We start from the raw sequence: 16346 nt of genomic DNA, 5'->3' as shown, positions 1-16346 counted from the left end.
TCATTATTTATTTATTTTATTTTAATTATTTCCCCATCCTACCCCTAAATTATTCACCGCCACACCTTTTCCGCTCCAGGCTAGACTTAGTTGACCACATTGGAGATAGCTAGGCCACGTCTTTCGAGTTATCTTCCCTTGACCGGGGCAAAGATACGCACAGACTTTGATCTTATCGACAGGATGTCTGACAGCCGCAGTGGACACCACCTTGTGTGGAATGCAAGTCACCCCCCCTTTCTCCTATGTCTCTCTTTGATCTAGGAGACCACGAGGACAAACACGCCAATTGACCTCCCAATGTGCGAATCCCATCCCTTGTCGGACTTCACCCACGTGTAAGATAATTCTAAGCCTAGGACATTTCCTGTGTCCGCCCACATTTTCCAGGCCTTTGTATATAAGGTAAATTAAATCGAGTCAGACTCTCTCTTTCTCATTCGAGCTGAGCTATCGAGTCTGGACTATATCATTTATTCTCACTCCTAGAGGAATACCTGGTGGTAAGCCGAACTTAATCACAAGTTCCATCTTAATTACTTCTGTGCTATTTCCATTGGATATTATCATGTGTATTTTGCTTAGTTCATTTATATTTAATTAGTGCATTGTGTATTTCTCACTGTCGTAAGTAGAAAACATAAACATGTCCTATGTATGTATTTATTTATGAATTGCATTAATCTATTAATGCTACGTTGCTCCATTGATCGTTGATGCAACCATGTATATATTTGTACATCTTATTTTATTTCCTTCATCTCGGTTGGCCGCCTTGATAATTTTACTAGCGCACTAATACTGCGCCTAGAAAAGAGATACGAGTTATCTCCCCTGTAGTGAATTGTCTCCCCTGTACTTATTTTACTCTAACGAGAGTTGCGCCGCTTGAAGGGACACCCTCTCCATTCAAGCACGCTCCATTGTTCTCGATCCACGGTCATATGTAAACAAATCGTCTGGGTCGCTGACCACCGCCCAATTCAACCCCCCCCCCTTTTTCTTTCTCTATCCACCTGTGTTGTTTATTTGAGATTATTATTTCCCCTTCTATGTACATTCTTATATTATTATTTCCCCTTTTATGTACATTTCTATATTGCTACTATCTGCCATCTATTCTCCAAATCCCATTTGTCATCATCTCCCCATTGTGCTCTAAAGCAATTTTACCAATCTGACGAATGCACCTCAGTCGAGGGCATCGATAAGATGCATGAGAGACATGTCCTAACTTGTCTTTATTTATCCGCAGCCTCCCTCAGGTGTCTGCCTATTTATTTATTGGATCAACGACCTACTTACCTGCCTATTTATTGGATCAACTATTTGTTTGAGATCAAGAATCACCTACTATCTTTGTGCTTAGTGCTATTCAGCACTGCACTAGCCTATTTACCTGCCTATTTGTTTGGTATCAAGAATCACCTACTATCTTTGTGCTTAGCGCTATTCAGCACTGCACTAGCTCACTGACCTGCCTATTTATTTATTGGATCAACGACCTACTTACCTGCCTATTTATTGGATCAACTATTTGTTTGATATCCAGAATCACCTACTATCTTTGTGCTTAGTGCTATTCAGCACTGCACTAGCTCACTGACCTGCCTACCTATTTATTGGATCAACGATCTATTTACCTGCATTTGCGCTTAGTGCTATTCAGCACTGCCTTTGCCTACTGAGATCTACTCAACTCTATTACTTGGCGCTATCGGCATTGCCCGCCTATTCGACAGCCCACCTGTCGAGCTATTAGGTGCGACGTCCCTATAGATTCAGATCTGTGCGAGACGTCATAGCTACGCCAACCCTCTGCAACTCACTGGACATATCCTGTCAACTACGCTGCCCACGGCAGATCAGCTCTGCCCGCAGTAACCTTGTGCCCACGGTAGCCGGCCACCCGCCCTACTGTGCCCACTACAGATATTAGATTTTGGGGATTGAGACTCCACAAGAACTATATCACCGGCGTCCCTCTATCCGCTAGAGCGCCACCTCCAGCTGCAGAACCTCAAGCCAGGACACAGCCACCTGCGACATCAACAGGAAAAACCAGCTAAGTCAGAGGACAAAGTGACATACTCTCTTATTAGGTGCAAGAGTGATGATTAAAGCTAGTATTATTTAGAGATAGAAGCAAACCCTCCCCCTTTTTATTCTTATATATATATTTATGTCAATAAATATTCTTCGTTTTTAACCTTTGTATCTATCTTTCATTGCTTTGTCTCGTTGCGTGTCTGCTTCCGATTCATATGCTGATAGGTTGGTGTGTGATAGCTTTAAAAATAATCATCCCCTAGACATTAAACGCGCCAAACACACGTCACATTTCCCCACCTGTCACATGTTTTCTCATTATGATGTTTACGGTTCTGATGTGAAAAATTATAGGTGGTCCTATTGGGATAGTTTATAATAGGTGTCATCTGTCTTGTATATCGAATGAGTGCTTGTCCATTTCTCGTTTTTACTATTCACTATAAGTTTCTTCATTTCTTTCGGATAGAGTGTGATGTTCAAGTATGTATTTGTTTTCTCACATTAGGTAAGTGTGTCAGCCTTCTATTTCAACATTGGAGAACAGTGTTCTTGTTGTTGAGCTTTACAAGGTCACACAATATGTTTTGTACAAAATCTTTTGGGTGTTACTTCAGATTATGTTGATAATTACATTCTAGCCTCCCGACGGGAGATGCGAGCAGGCAAGGTGACCACCAAACGTCAGTCCAGGCATCATGAGTTGTTTTATTTAGGAGGCGCCAGCGTTTGTTAAACTTTGAGGACTATTTTTATATTGGTCAAGAAAAAAATTAACTGTTTGGCGAACTTGGCTTATTCACTAGCATGGTAGCTGTTAGCTCTAGTGCTCCTATTTCTTCTCTGTGGTTGTTACAATGAACTTAATTTTTTTTTCTCCATTGGGCCATTTAATGAGTATTCCAGCTCCTCCGTTTGTGGTGGCTTTCTGAGAACCATCCATGCAAACTCTGACCCATTGGTTGTTAGGGCAATGGATTTGTAGAAGAGTTCACTTAATTCTTGAGCTCTGTTGGAATATAGTCAAATATTTCTTTCTTCTTATGTAAGTCTTTGCAGCAAAAAAACATATATCTCTATACAGCTGATTGTCTGGTAATGATGCATTTTTTTATTCAAATTTTTATGGCTCAAGAAATCCACGAAAAACTGCTATTTGTGAAAACTTTTACTATGATACTTAAGGCACATTAAAATTTAATGTTTTCAAGAACTACTTCAAAAAACAACAAATCATTTTTATGAAAAATAATCACTGTAGCAATGGATGGTGAGCTTGGAAACCTTTAAAAAAATGTGTATAGTGATAGTAACGATAGATATTAACTGTGATATAATGGGTTTAAATTTGAATTTTGTTAATAAATTTATTTTTAAAAAATTAATTCAACTTAAAATGTATTTTTATATAACTTTTTCACTCCCCATGTCACTGGTTAGAAATTATTTTAAACAACATGTGTAATTTGAAATTGATGAATTTTCTAAAATTCAATATAACTTAAGCAGGGGGTCTACGGAAAACCAGAAAACATGGCTAGGGGTCTACGAGACAAAATAGTTTGGGAACCACTGATCTAGTAGTAGATCTAGAAGTATAACATAGTCCAATGAAACTGGGTTTTTGTTTTGTTTCATGTCTCGGTTTCTCAATGTGACAATAGATATAGCTTCTATATAGACCTAGGAAAGGCCCATCAGCGAAATAGCATATAAAGCGAACACCTCCCGTAATTTTTATTCATTCTTATTTATTTCAAAAGTAACTGCAGAACTAATAAAATGGTATTACAAAGGCTCCATTTTTCTACATTTCCCACATATTCACTTTCGTTTTCCCTCATAAAATAAAGCATAGCTGAAGGGCAAAGTTGACATGTATGGAAATATCATTTTCAAAACGTTTCCGGATAAATGAGAATAGGTCCAAACTTAAGGCGATTTTAAAGCACCAATGGACATCGGCCGAAAAAAATTTGCATATTATGCTTCTAAATAGATGAAGAAATAGTTAGCTAGAATAGCTAAGGCTATTCATTCCGTTGAAAAAAAAATATTATGGGGTGTTCGCTCAAAATGACCTTTTTAACTGAAAACCTATTCAGCGAAACCCCTATTATAAGCTTAAAAAGCCATTAATAATAATTTAGTTACTGATTTAATCTTTTTTTTTCTTTTTGTCTTATCTATTGTTATTGTTTGTAAACTGAAATATTAAAATAATAGGCATATTTTTAACCTTAACCCAATGTCTTCGATTTCGAAGATTAAGGATGAGTGGCAGTAGGCTACATGTTTCACATGACTACGCCCAGTTGCGACCAGCATATTTTCCCGCATTTTCTTTCCGTCTAAAATGTTTGACTCGCAGCTCTCCAACAGTCTCTCAGAGTTCATATGCTGGGAGTTACTTTCCTCTATGCATGTGAGGGTGAAATGACGCTTCAGTTGATCTTAACAGCGCTTATACGGGGGGGGGGGGGGCCTCTGTTTTGCCGTCCTCCTTTTTTTTAACTGGCTGGTTAACCTCTTGTTACTAATTAATGATATTAATATGTGTATAAATATTTAAAAGAAGTGCAGAATTCATTTTCAGAGGGTTCCCCCACCATTCTGAGATTAGGATTTCAGGAGATTTCCAAGACTTTTCCAGGAGAAAATATTCGATTTCAATCAGCGTGTGTGTGTTTGTGGGGGGGGGGGGGGGAGATCAAGTTGATAGTGATTAAGTTCTTTAAAAAAAAATAGTTGCAGTAACGAGAGTTTATGAAATGGAGAGTAGTACGACGTGGACTAGCCTATAGGAAGGTGGCGAGATAGAATTTTGTAGTTTTTTTCTTTCTTTAAAAGAAAAATATTTGATCGCAATTTAAGTTTCGTAGGCTATACAGACATCAGTTCCAAGCAGAGAAAGGAGATGTGGAGCACGAGAAAAGTGAAAACAAATTTAGGCCTAATGCCACAAGGAGGACAATAGTTATAATGCTTCATGGAAGAAGTTAGATGACAGAACTAATTGAAGCATAATTTCCTATATTTTAACATGCTATTTCGCTATTTTTTACGGCCTTTCGCTCATTATGACTCCCGCGAAAATTGCGTTCGCTGATAAGGTCCGACCCCTACCGCAATTTGTCTTGAATTATAAATTTAATAGCTGATATGGAAAAAAGAGTCAAATTTAGTTTTATCGCCCAATAGCTGAGGAGTCTGCAGATGTTTTCATTTTTTAAATAAGTTTAACCATTGCGGAGTTATAAATTCTAAACTAAAACCTGGCACAAAAGCGTTCGCCATTGGTCCTTTCCCATAGACATAGATATAAATATTAGATTCTACTACAGCTAGATTAGATCTAGAGATCTAGATTAGATTCTAGAGACAAGAAAATCTAATCAGGCGATATTGCCAATATGGTTCGATTAACTATAGCAGACGAAAACGTTGAAAAATATTTAGAAAACCTTTTACGCGAAAACAAATGGTTCATTGGAGTAATCATCGGTCAGGTAGTCTAGAATCTAAATAAATTTAAAATTACTAGACTAGTAGTAGTACACTAGTCACTAGTGACTAGCCCTAGTTGCCCTAGTAAATACTACTAGTCTAGATCTAGAGTCTAGAGTAACTAGATCTAGAGATATATCATATATATATAATATAGATCTAGTCTAGATATAAATTATAAAATTTATCATTTAGTCTAGATGTACATCTAGAGTCTAGATTCTAGATCTAGATTGATAATCTTGATTAGATTGAAATTCTTATTAAATGTTATCTTATAAATTTAATATAAATTTTATTACACTCAGATTGAGAACTGAGATGTTCCGAATGTCGGCCATGTCATGGATATCTGGCATCATCATCACAATCAGTGGGCTGAGTGGGCATCACTAAAATCTAATTGATGAGTCTAGACTACTCTAGTCTAGACTCTACTAGTCTTAGAGTTTGACTGTCTTAATTTGAAAGTAAAAAAAATGACAGTACTACAGTAGTATCACTACACTAGATTTGACTAGAGTAGATCTATCTACTAGATTATTCTAGGTGCCTGGGGTGTAGCAACCATTCTCAAAGGGGTTCATAATCATTGCCTATAGATGACTTTATTGACGGCTATGACTCATGACCAGTTGGGGCCCACATGAGAACTTGGCATGATGTCAAAGTGAAAAAAAAACAAAACACTTTTATAAAAACCATTAAAAATATAATTAGAATCTAATAAGTTTCCTCAAAATGTCCTAAATTTCTTAAATTGTAGATTAACTTCAAAATGTTAGCTTGTGTTTTCAGCTGGAGTTTGTGTACCAGCGTCTTGGTTCTAATGTTTAGAACTACTTTCATCAGATTTATTGTAATGGTGGCTAGAACTAATCATTTGTGGTGACAATTGTTGCCAGATCATCCAATTCTTTTCGATCCTGTATCATGTTAATAAAACCTTTGATAATAGGCCTAGGCCCTTATTACAGGAATCCGTGGAAGGGGAGGGGGATTGAGAGAGAGTTTGATTGAGAGAATATTGGTGTGTAGCACAGAAATAAAGGAGAGGGTGACAATTAGGTTTTGATTGTCACAAACTAAAATTCTAGACTTAACATTTTTTTTTAAATATTAAGCAAGCAAAAAAAAAAATCATATTCTGTTGCAATTGTTAAAGATGTTGAATTTTTTGTGCTATTCAGGCTATTGCAATTAATTTCAAACTGATTATAACAAAATCTAGATAATAAAGAGAGGATAATGGAATAGTATTTGATTGAAACTTAGTTTTACTAAATTAATAGTTCTTATTGACTTAAAGAAAGTTAACACCATTATATTTATGCAAAAACCCGAGACCAGAATTTTATCAAAAATGGCCATGAATATTGAAATTTCATAGAGGAAAACAATGCCACACTATACATATCGAGATACTTCGTATACTTGGTCTTCAATGTTTTTCGTCAGCTGTGTTAAAGAAATTGCAGATTTCTATGACATGGGTTGTGTATGTCTTTTTAGTTCTAATTGGGAGAGCATAGTTTATAGGACACTCACTAAATTGTACTACAATGTGTCATCAAAGAATGAGATTTAGATATTTTGATGTACTAATAAAAGATGTTGACAAATTATTCAAGGAAAAAGAATGCTGGGAAGTAGAGCCACTTATGGGAAAATTAGAAACATTGACTCCTATTGTTCTGCATTTTGCCCAGTACAAAATTGTAATTTAAGAAATCAAGGTTGTTTCGAAAATATAGGAAAGTGAGCAGCAAAATCTACATAAAAGCAGAAAGTCAACGGAGAAGATCTAGAAAGACTGACTTCAAGAGTGTAAAAATGAGGCTATTTAAGATCGATCTTGCTGTGTGATCCAGTTTTATTTTGCTCTACACGGCTGCGGAAAGCTAAAAGACAATTTGGTCAGCCTACTACTAACTAGTATGAACAATAAATATCAAAATACAGAGAAGACTTGATAGTTCAGCAGGTCATTCTCGAAGTTGATCAAAACTAAAGAATTTCTATGATATAGAGCAGGTTGGCTTCACTTGATGTTTTTTCGATTGAACAAGCCAAAAGTTTAGAAATAGATGCATTGGTTTCTGGCTTTGCTACTTAGAATGCCATAAAAATGAAGTTTTAGTTAAATGTTAGAGCTATTTACTGTTAAATAAATGACCATGACGATAGTTTTTATAAATGTTTAATGTTTTAGATTTTTGTTTGAATCACCTTGAGTGGTTCAATTGTAAAAGAAGTTGTACCGTACAAACATTGTCCGTCAAGACTGGTATGTAGTCCTAGTTAAAACAAACGTAATGACATTTTGACTTGGATTGGAATGTCTTTTGATGTACTGATAGATTCAGATTGTAACTTAATTTTTTTGTCACAAACTAAATTTGTCTTTTTCGGGGGAGGGGGCCACCAAAATATTCTTGAACCTGGGCCCATGGGTACCTTGCTATGCCACTGGGTGGTGGTTGGGGGGAGAGGCGCTAGGCATAAAATGTAGATGTAAAGATGAAATAGAAACTAGAAATGCACTAAAAGGCTAAATTTAAAGCTAGCATTCAAAAAGAATAATTAAACCTTTTTTTTGTCAATCAAAACATTGACAAAGTTGGCCATGAGGAAAACTCGCCAGCATGTAAATGTAAATCTCTCCTTAAGTTTTATTGAAATGCCACGCAATAAAAAAAGTATATATATTCCAATTTTCTACTTAAAATGACAAAATTTCTAATTAGGTTATTAAACCAAGTCATCTTGACGAACATATAGCAATATCCAAAAAGTAATTTAAGAGTATTCATGAACAATTATAAAACTTTCTACTATTCAAACAATATTTAAAAAAAAAACCCAGTAAAGCAGAATATGTTATAGTGGCAGAAAATAGAAAATTGCATAGATTTTTTTTGCTAAAAAAACCCACAAACAAACTTAAGTCTTATGATGTTATTTGAAAATTTATTACAACTGAAATTAAAATTATTAAAAACTTATCTGTGACACAAAAAGACTTTTTTTTTGGTAGTGATGAAATATTATTTGAAAATAGTGTGGCTATGTAGCTTATTGCGACTTATGGGACCCATCAGTGGTTGGACGCTACAAAGGCCTTATAAGTAATATAAAAGTAGTACCCCTTTCAGACCTTGTGATCTATAGGGCAGATGATGTAAAGGTCTTATGTTTCGTGGCCTCCAGTTAACAAGGGTGCTGTGTGGCCAGCTCAACCACCAACCACCATTACTTTTCCCCAACTAACGTCAGGTACCCATTGGAGCTGGGTGGACTCAGAAGTGCCCAAAGATTACGAAATAAAAAATCCCAGTCTTCACACCAGGGTTTGAACTCAGGACCTCCGGTTCAGAAGCCAAGCACTTTACAGAGCCTCCTTAAGTAATACAGAATAAAGAAAATCCAGATCCTGTGAGTTGTGAAACATAGTTTACATCTTTTTAAATATTTAGCTCACAATTCATTCCTATTTGAGTCTTAGTAAATGAAATACAAACCCATGCGAAATTAAGCTCATCTTTCAACAGTTTTGTGAAATAAATGACAAGCAATATGTTAAACTCTTTTTTTGTAAACTGAGGTGCGCTGGATTTCGAAAGGAAGTTGTGAGGGATTTATTTGAGAAACAGGAAAACTCATTGGTTGGCAATGACTAAGAGCAGGCTAAAAAAAAAGATGTTTTACATGGTAGGCATCTATAGCAAATATATGAAACCAATCACCGACTGCAAGGAAAGAAATTGACTTCATTGATTAAATAGTTTTCTCTTTTATTATTGTTACGAATCTCACTATCCAGGCTCTCTGCAAACTGCACCATACACCACCAACTGAAAGAACTTGACAACTCGGGCTCCAAAGTAAAGTAGCACTTTAATAGTTGAATAAATCTGAGCCAATATTGTACAATTGGCAAAACGTTCACTGTACAAATATCTCTCCGAAAACACTGTACCGCTGTATCAACTCTTGCACTGGCCACTACGTCTCGTTCCGGACTTGCAATGGGTTCAACAGTTCAGGACTGACTTCACACACTGGGCTCGTTGTGTCGGACTCGATCACAGACCAAGATTAAGAAGCAGGTGTCTCAACTGTACTTGACAGTACTCCGCACTGAACCATCGTAATGCTCCGTACAGAACCACACTGTTGAACTGTGCTGTAGTCGATCGTGTTCTGAACCCCTGTTGTGAACCGTCTTCGTGTGCGACACCTCCACTCTTTATATAGGGTCCCTAATGGCCTTCTAGAACCGGATGGAACATCGCTCGATGTTTCTAGCTTCCTCACATGACTACATCCCTAGTGACGCTCCTAAGCTCTGTTCACGATGGCGATCCTTCCCGAACGGCATGTTGACACTCATCTCAGCTGACCATCATAACTCGTCACGGTTGACAGCTCGTCTAGTGCTGGCCTGGGGTGATTTGCGTCGGCTGACTACACACATACCACTACCCCCATCTGTGCCACCACCAGGTTTATAACAATATTAAATCTATTTTAAAGGGTTTTACATTCTCACATAACTTGTTTGTTGATAAATGAATTACTGCCTAAAGACATCAATGTCTATGCAATTCACCTAACAATGCTCTTTAAAGAATTGTCGATTTGTTTCTAGGATGTAATAAATTTAAAAATTTAAATATAAATAACCATTTTTAAAGATCTGTTACTGATGTTCAAATTGATTTCCAGGAAAAAAATAGATTTACAAAATAATCATGTTTTCAGTAAAAGAATGTTAATGTAAGGAGCTTAGCAGAGAAATGGCTGCACTTAAATGTTCCTGTATAATTCCAAAACTGTGTTCGAAAAAGGAATTATTTTTAGCTTTTCCATCAATATACATGGTTAAACTGTATTTAGTGTGAGACAAACTTAATGAGTAAGCAAAGAAATAGACTGGATGTTACCACTAGAGAAGACTTTCGCTTGCTTTGGCTAATAAGGATTTAAAAGAAAGTTATGACAATGATATAATTTTTGTGTGTAATTAGGTAAGTTATTTGACATAGTTTTTGTATAATTTGCATTCTCACGCTTCTTAAATCTTTCTTAGTATTTTTCTTAGAGGGGGGGGGGCTGCTTGTGGATTTTTTTAAAAAGAAAAACATACGAAAAAGGGGTGGTAGGCCAAAAAAGGTTGAAGACCATAGATCTAGATGATACTAGATCTAGTTAGTCTAGTAGGGTAGATCTAGACACTCAGCCTGCCATCATCTATATGAATCATACACATTAATCCCATTTTGCTAAAACTTCAAAGGCCCTTATATATATGGCTCCTTTTGTCTCGAAAGGCAATGGATGCGCCCAAATGAGTCACTGGTTTTGGCTTAATCTTGAGACGGGGCAGAATCTGGTGTGGCTAATCAAGCTAATTCTAGAACGGCAGACTTTGCCACAATTCGTACATGTGTATGCCTCTGATTTAGGACTAGCAGACAGGGCAGCTTTCTTTTTTTCCCTCTTGATTAAAGCCGCTTCAATTCTTTTGTTCTCAGCAAGGGTTGTCCCAGCACGCACAGTCTGTCTCCATGCACTCCGGTCTTTGGCTATGTTTTCCCACATACTTTCGCTGATGCCTGAGGCTCTCATGTCTCGCTTGCAGACATCTCTATATGTTAGTCTTGGGCGGCCCTTGGGTCTGACTCCTTCCACAAGCTCAGCATATAAGATATCTTTCGGGATTCTACCATCTGGCCAGCGTAATCTTCTTTGTGTCAGGAGAGCATATTGACCAATCTCAAAACTTCCTGATTGGAGACATGGTCCCTCCAAGAGATGCCCATTATGCGTCTCAGGCAGTGCAAGTGGAAACATTCAATCTGTGCTCTTGGTACATGTATGTTGACCAGCTTTCACTGCCATAAAGGAGAGTGCTCACAACACAGGCGTTGTAGACTAGGATTGTGGCCCTTAACAATCTTCAAAATGGGCCTTCGATAGGAAGTTTTAACAATCTTATCTAGATATCTAGTTTCAAACTAAGAATTATCTTCTAAAGTTGGTCTATATAATACACAGGTTGAAGACCATAGATCTAGATGATACTAGATCTAGTTAGTCTAGTAGGGTAGATCTAGTGAGACACTCAGCCTGCCATCATCTATATGAATCATACACATTAATCCCATTTTGCTAAAACTTCAGAGGCCCTTAATCTTCAAAATGGGCCTTCGATAGGAAGTTTTACAGATCTTATCTAGATATCTAGTTTCAAACTAAGAATTATCTTCTAAAGTTGGTCTATATAATACACAGACAATACTTCAACAAATGAAGATAATTACGTCCTATGCATTTCATGTGTCAATCTAGTCATGCATAAGGGCACCCGCAGGGGGGTGCAAGGTGATGCTTTTGCACCTCCCTGGATTCTGAGTACCGGTATCCAAATTCTATCCATTTTTATTTGCACCATCAGATCAATTAAAATCTAAGTAGCAACTAAGCAAGTTGTGTCAGACTGAAGTATTAAGGATTTTAGATCTAAAAATATGTTATACAGCCAAATTTTGGCAGAACCATTTTTTTTCCACTATGTCATACTATAAGAACTGGATTCTGAGAAGCCAATTTCTAGCCATTTTTGGCACTATCGGATCAGTTAAAATCTAAAGTAGCAACTGAACAAGTTGTGCTTCCACTGGTGACTGAAGTACAGTTACAGTATACTAGCCTCCCTCTAGGCTTATCAGGAATTAATGGCCGGCCTTGTATGTGCATGGTGCACCCCTCTGAATTCTGAGTAGCCAAATTTAAGCCAATTTTTTACCCCTTAAATCAATTAATTTCTTGTAAGTAGCAACTTAACTGAAGTACAGTTTTAAGGATTGTATTACTATTGTAATAAACTAGTATGAGCTAGTTTATAGTTCATGTCCGACCAGTGCGCCTTATTATAGGCTTGCAATGCTTTGCACTATAAAGTGTTTCAAATATTATGTATCATGTAAGTATTGTTAGTTGTGACGATTTTTTTTCTCATTTGCACATAAGTATAGTTATTATTAGATTTAGTTCAGGCCTAGAATATGATATTATTTTTTTTAATGGAGGAAATATTTTTGCCAACTGTTTTTTCGATGAGATAAATATGAAAGTTTCTTTGAATAAGAGTGAAGATTGCATTTGCTTGGCATTTCAGTGATGAAACTGCAGATATTTCAGTCACTGAACATATATATGTCTTTGGGCGTTCGGTTTGTTGATTGCGATTGTATTCCAGAAGACTTCATTGGTTTTGCCCCTGTTGTTCAGAGAGAGGCACTGCCTGTGTCTAACATTGTTGTCAGCAAAACCTTTTGTACAGTCTAGTCATCTACAAACTACTTGGCCAAGGCTACTATGGCTGCCCTGTGATGGCTAGAATTCAGAACTGTGTTCAGGCAAAGATTCATGAAAAATATCCAAAAATATCCATTGCCCATTGAGCGTCTCACAGATCTAAATGACATATCAGATATACATAATGCTGTTGGTGTCATCAAGAAAATTATCTATTTCTTTTGTACAGTTCCAAGCGAGAGCGTTGGTACTAAATTTACATCTTTTATGTGAGACAGTATGGACTGAGAAATACTAATTCATTTGCGCTTTATTCACAAGTTCAAGAAGATCTTTGACTGTTTAGCGGATCTTAACATAGTTAACATAACGCTCAACAGCACATCAGCAGTAACATTAATTACATAATCAAAAACCAATTTGACCATTCCAAGGAACACTTCAGGGATGGCATCTTGAGGAAAGCGAGACTGCTGGCAGGCAAACTTGGAACAGGGTACTTTGGTGCTGCTGTCAACCACCTATTAGCTCACCAAAAAAGACTGCTTTTGGCATACGTTCGTCTCCCATACGGGATACTACGTGCCCTACCCAGCATAACTGTTGGACCATAAGAAGTCTCTCTATATTGTCCATACTGGCGCTCACAAGGACATCGCTTTTTGTAGTGCGTTCTTGCCACTGTATGTCCATGATGGAGTGCAAGCATCTTTGGTGAAAGCACTCAAGTAATCTTGGTTGTTATTTAATTGAAAAAAAAAAGGAAATAGGCAGCTTTTTTTTTCCAGAGTACCAGGCAACTACAAGTCTTCTATTGCAATTGACTTACATATACAGGAGACAACAATGATACTAAAGGCAGGCTATTGGGTGATCATGAAGAGACATTACTGTCTTTCCTATTCCTTTTAGTCCCTTGATGTGATTTAACTTCACCACATTAAATTTAAAAAATTTAATCTTTAAAAAGAAAAAAATAGAATTATCACACTACAGATCTGGTGGCAAAGAATTGAAAAGTTACATTTGAACTTATCAAATATTTCTAGAATTGTGTTAATATTTGGATTTATTTTAGTTTTTAGTTAAGGAATACTGACATAGAGGCTATTTTGAATTAACATTTAACTTTATCATTGAAATAGTTAACTGCACAGCGAAATTTTGTAGTCCACCTGACTCGTACACCTGATCCAGTGGAGGATGAAGTCAGTGAAGAAAATGGTGAAGATGAATCTGGTGATGCTGCTACAAGAAATGTAACCAAAAAACCTGATCTAGTGCGACCAAATTCTTTGGATAAATTAGATGAGAAATGGGTTTATACTCATGCTAAACAGGTTGGTTTCCTTCCCATATTTTGCTTATTTTTTAAAATGAAATTGTAGCATATTAGAAGTGCTTTCCATTTTAATAGCTTTCAATATTCTTCTTCTATTCAGCTAATGTTGTTTAACACTGCTAAACAGATTGCTGGTTATGTTGGTCTGTAATAGTAATAGTAGGGTCTGCCCAAGGTGGATAAAAATGGGACTTTTAATGATTCACTGTTTCATTTATTCTGTTGAAAGAGATTGTAGAAAGTTTTTATGTTGTAGGAAATTGATACTATTCAGTTTGTTTGGCGTGGTCATATTTTTGTACATAGCTCTGTATCATACGCTGCTGGGGTGATTTAATTAAAATCAATTAATTATCTACGAAATTTGTTTTGATATGGTTAGGTCTAGGGGTTTCTAATGACACCATAATGTGCATTACAGATTGGAAACAGGACACACAGATAGCATACAATTATAACAAAAGGTTTACTTTTGTGTAACATGAAATTTTTAATGTAACAAAATGTATATAATAAAGGGAAAGGATAACAAAGGTGAAAGAATGATAAAACCTAAAGTATGGTAACCTAAATATGTATAAAGATTTGTGCTATCGTACAAATATTTTGCTCAAATTATCTATTCTTTTTAGTAATCCAACTCTGTTTCTGCCACGACCAGGAGATGGGCATACCTCAGACCAGCATTCTGTCACTAACTCTGTTCAATATAAAATTAACAGCATTATAAAGGCTCTGTCCCCAGACATAGAGTGCTCTCTGTATGTTGATGACTGTTATTTTTACATATATATGGTAAAAACATGAATATTTCAGAAAGAAATTTACTATTACCGGTATGTTTAAATAAAATTCAAAATTAGGCAATTAAACGATAATTTTCAGACTCCAAAACTATTAGCATGCATTTTCAGTGAAAGATCTAGTCTAGATCTAGTCTACAAATCTAGATTCTAGTGACATCTAAGTTTAGATTCTAGTTTTAGATCTAGATCTAGTCTAGATTCTAATCTAGTCTAGAACTAGAATTAGTCTAATCTAGGACTAAGACTGTGTTATTGATCCTTACGGAAATTTGTTGTGATTACAAGGACTCTTTTCTCATATAAAGACAACACAACAGAAAAATACACATAAATACAACAGACAACATAAAGAGTTCATTCAGCGACTACACACAGGTATCTTGGTGCATTTCATGTTCCCTGATCAATGAGTGGCAGTGATAGAGTCTGACCGAGTGAGGTACAAACGAGTTTTTGTACAGCTCCATTCTTGTTTTGATTGACAGCAGTCGCCCACTTCATGACGACCTGATGTAGTTCTGATGGAGTGGGTGGCCGTTGTCATCCAAGATTTTTTCGATTTTTCTTAGGCACGTTTGTTCAAAAAGTTCCTTTAAATGTGGTAATGTTGTGAGTGTAATTTTTGATGCTTTTTTAATGATGTTTTCTAGATGTCGCAACAGTTTAGATAAGGCGTTGCCTTGCCAACAAGTTATTCCGTATGTTAGCAGATTTTGTATAGTCGTGCCGTAAAAAAGTCTCAAGGATCTTCTGTTTAGTTTAAAGCTATTGAGTTTGTATAGAAAAAAAGAGTCGCAGGGCTGTTTTCTTTGTCAGAGTTCCAACGTGGTCTTCCCATTAAAGCTTGTTGTTGACGATAACGCCTAGATATTTATATGCCTTTACTTGTTCTATAGATGTAGTGTTTATTTGCAGTTAACGTATAGTTTGTTTTTTCTTTCTAAAATCTATTATAAGTTCTTTAGTTTTTGTTACATTCAGTTCTAGAAAGTTGTCGGTGCACCAGTTTGTAAATTCTTCTATCGAGCTTCGATACTGAGTTTCGTCTCCTGAAATAAGACAGACTATGGCAGTATTATCAGCGAATTTAATGACTTTAACTGAGTCATAGATCCTTCTTATGTCATTAGTGTAAAGAGTGTATAGTACAGGAGAAAGTACACAACCTTGTGGAGCACCCGTACATAGTACTCGAGTTGACGATTTGGTGTTGCTGAGTTTAACATACTAAAAAGTTTAGAACCCATGCTTGTAAGTAAGGGCTTATATTTAAGTTACTCAGTTTGTTTATCATTAGATGTGGCTATATGGTATTGAAA

General features: G+C 36.4%; 1 protein-coding gene across 2 annotated transcripts in view; it reads left to right on the top strand.

Moving 5' to 3' along the window:
- Window positions 1-5336: 5336 nt before the first annotated feature.
- LOC106075837 (protein odr-4 homolog) overlaps window positions 5337-16346 on the top strand; it is a 47915-nt gene continuing 36905 nt past the window's right edge. Inside the window, exons 1-2 of one of the 2 annotated variants that reach the window (XM_056041646.1) lie at window positions 5337-5558; window positions 14025-14219. In XM_056041646.1, the coding sequence (XP_055897621.1) occupies window positions 5463-5558; window positions 14025-14219 (291 nt within the window). In that variant the 5' untranslated portion in view covers window positions 5337-5462. Of the gene's footprint in view, window positions 5559-11909; window positions 12545-14024; window positions 14220-16346 lie in introns of those variants that run through there. The other variant, XM_056041647.1, reaches the window with a different exon arrangement.

The sequence above is a fragment of the Biomphalaria glabrata genome, chromosome 9, assembly GCF_947242115.1.
Source record: "Biomphalaria glabrata chromosome 9, xgBioGlab47.1, whole genome shotgun sequence".
Classification (NCBI taxonomy): Eukaryota; Metazoa; Mollusca; class Gastropoda; family Planorbidae; genus Biomphalaria; species Biomphalaria glabrata.
Note: the sequence above shows the minus strand (reverse complement) of the source record. Positions and strands in the feature narration are given on the sequence as shown.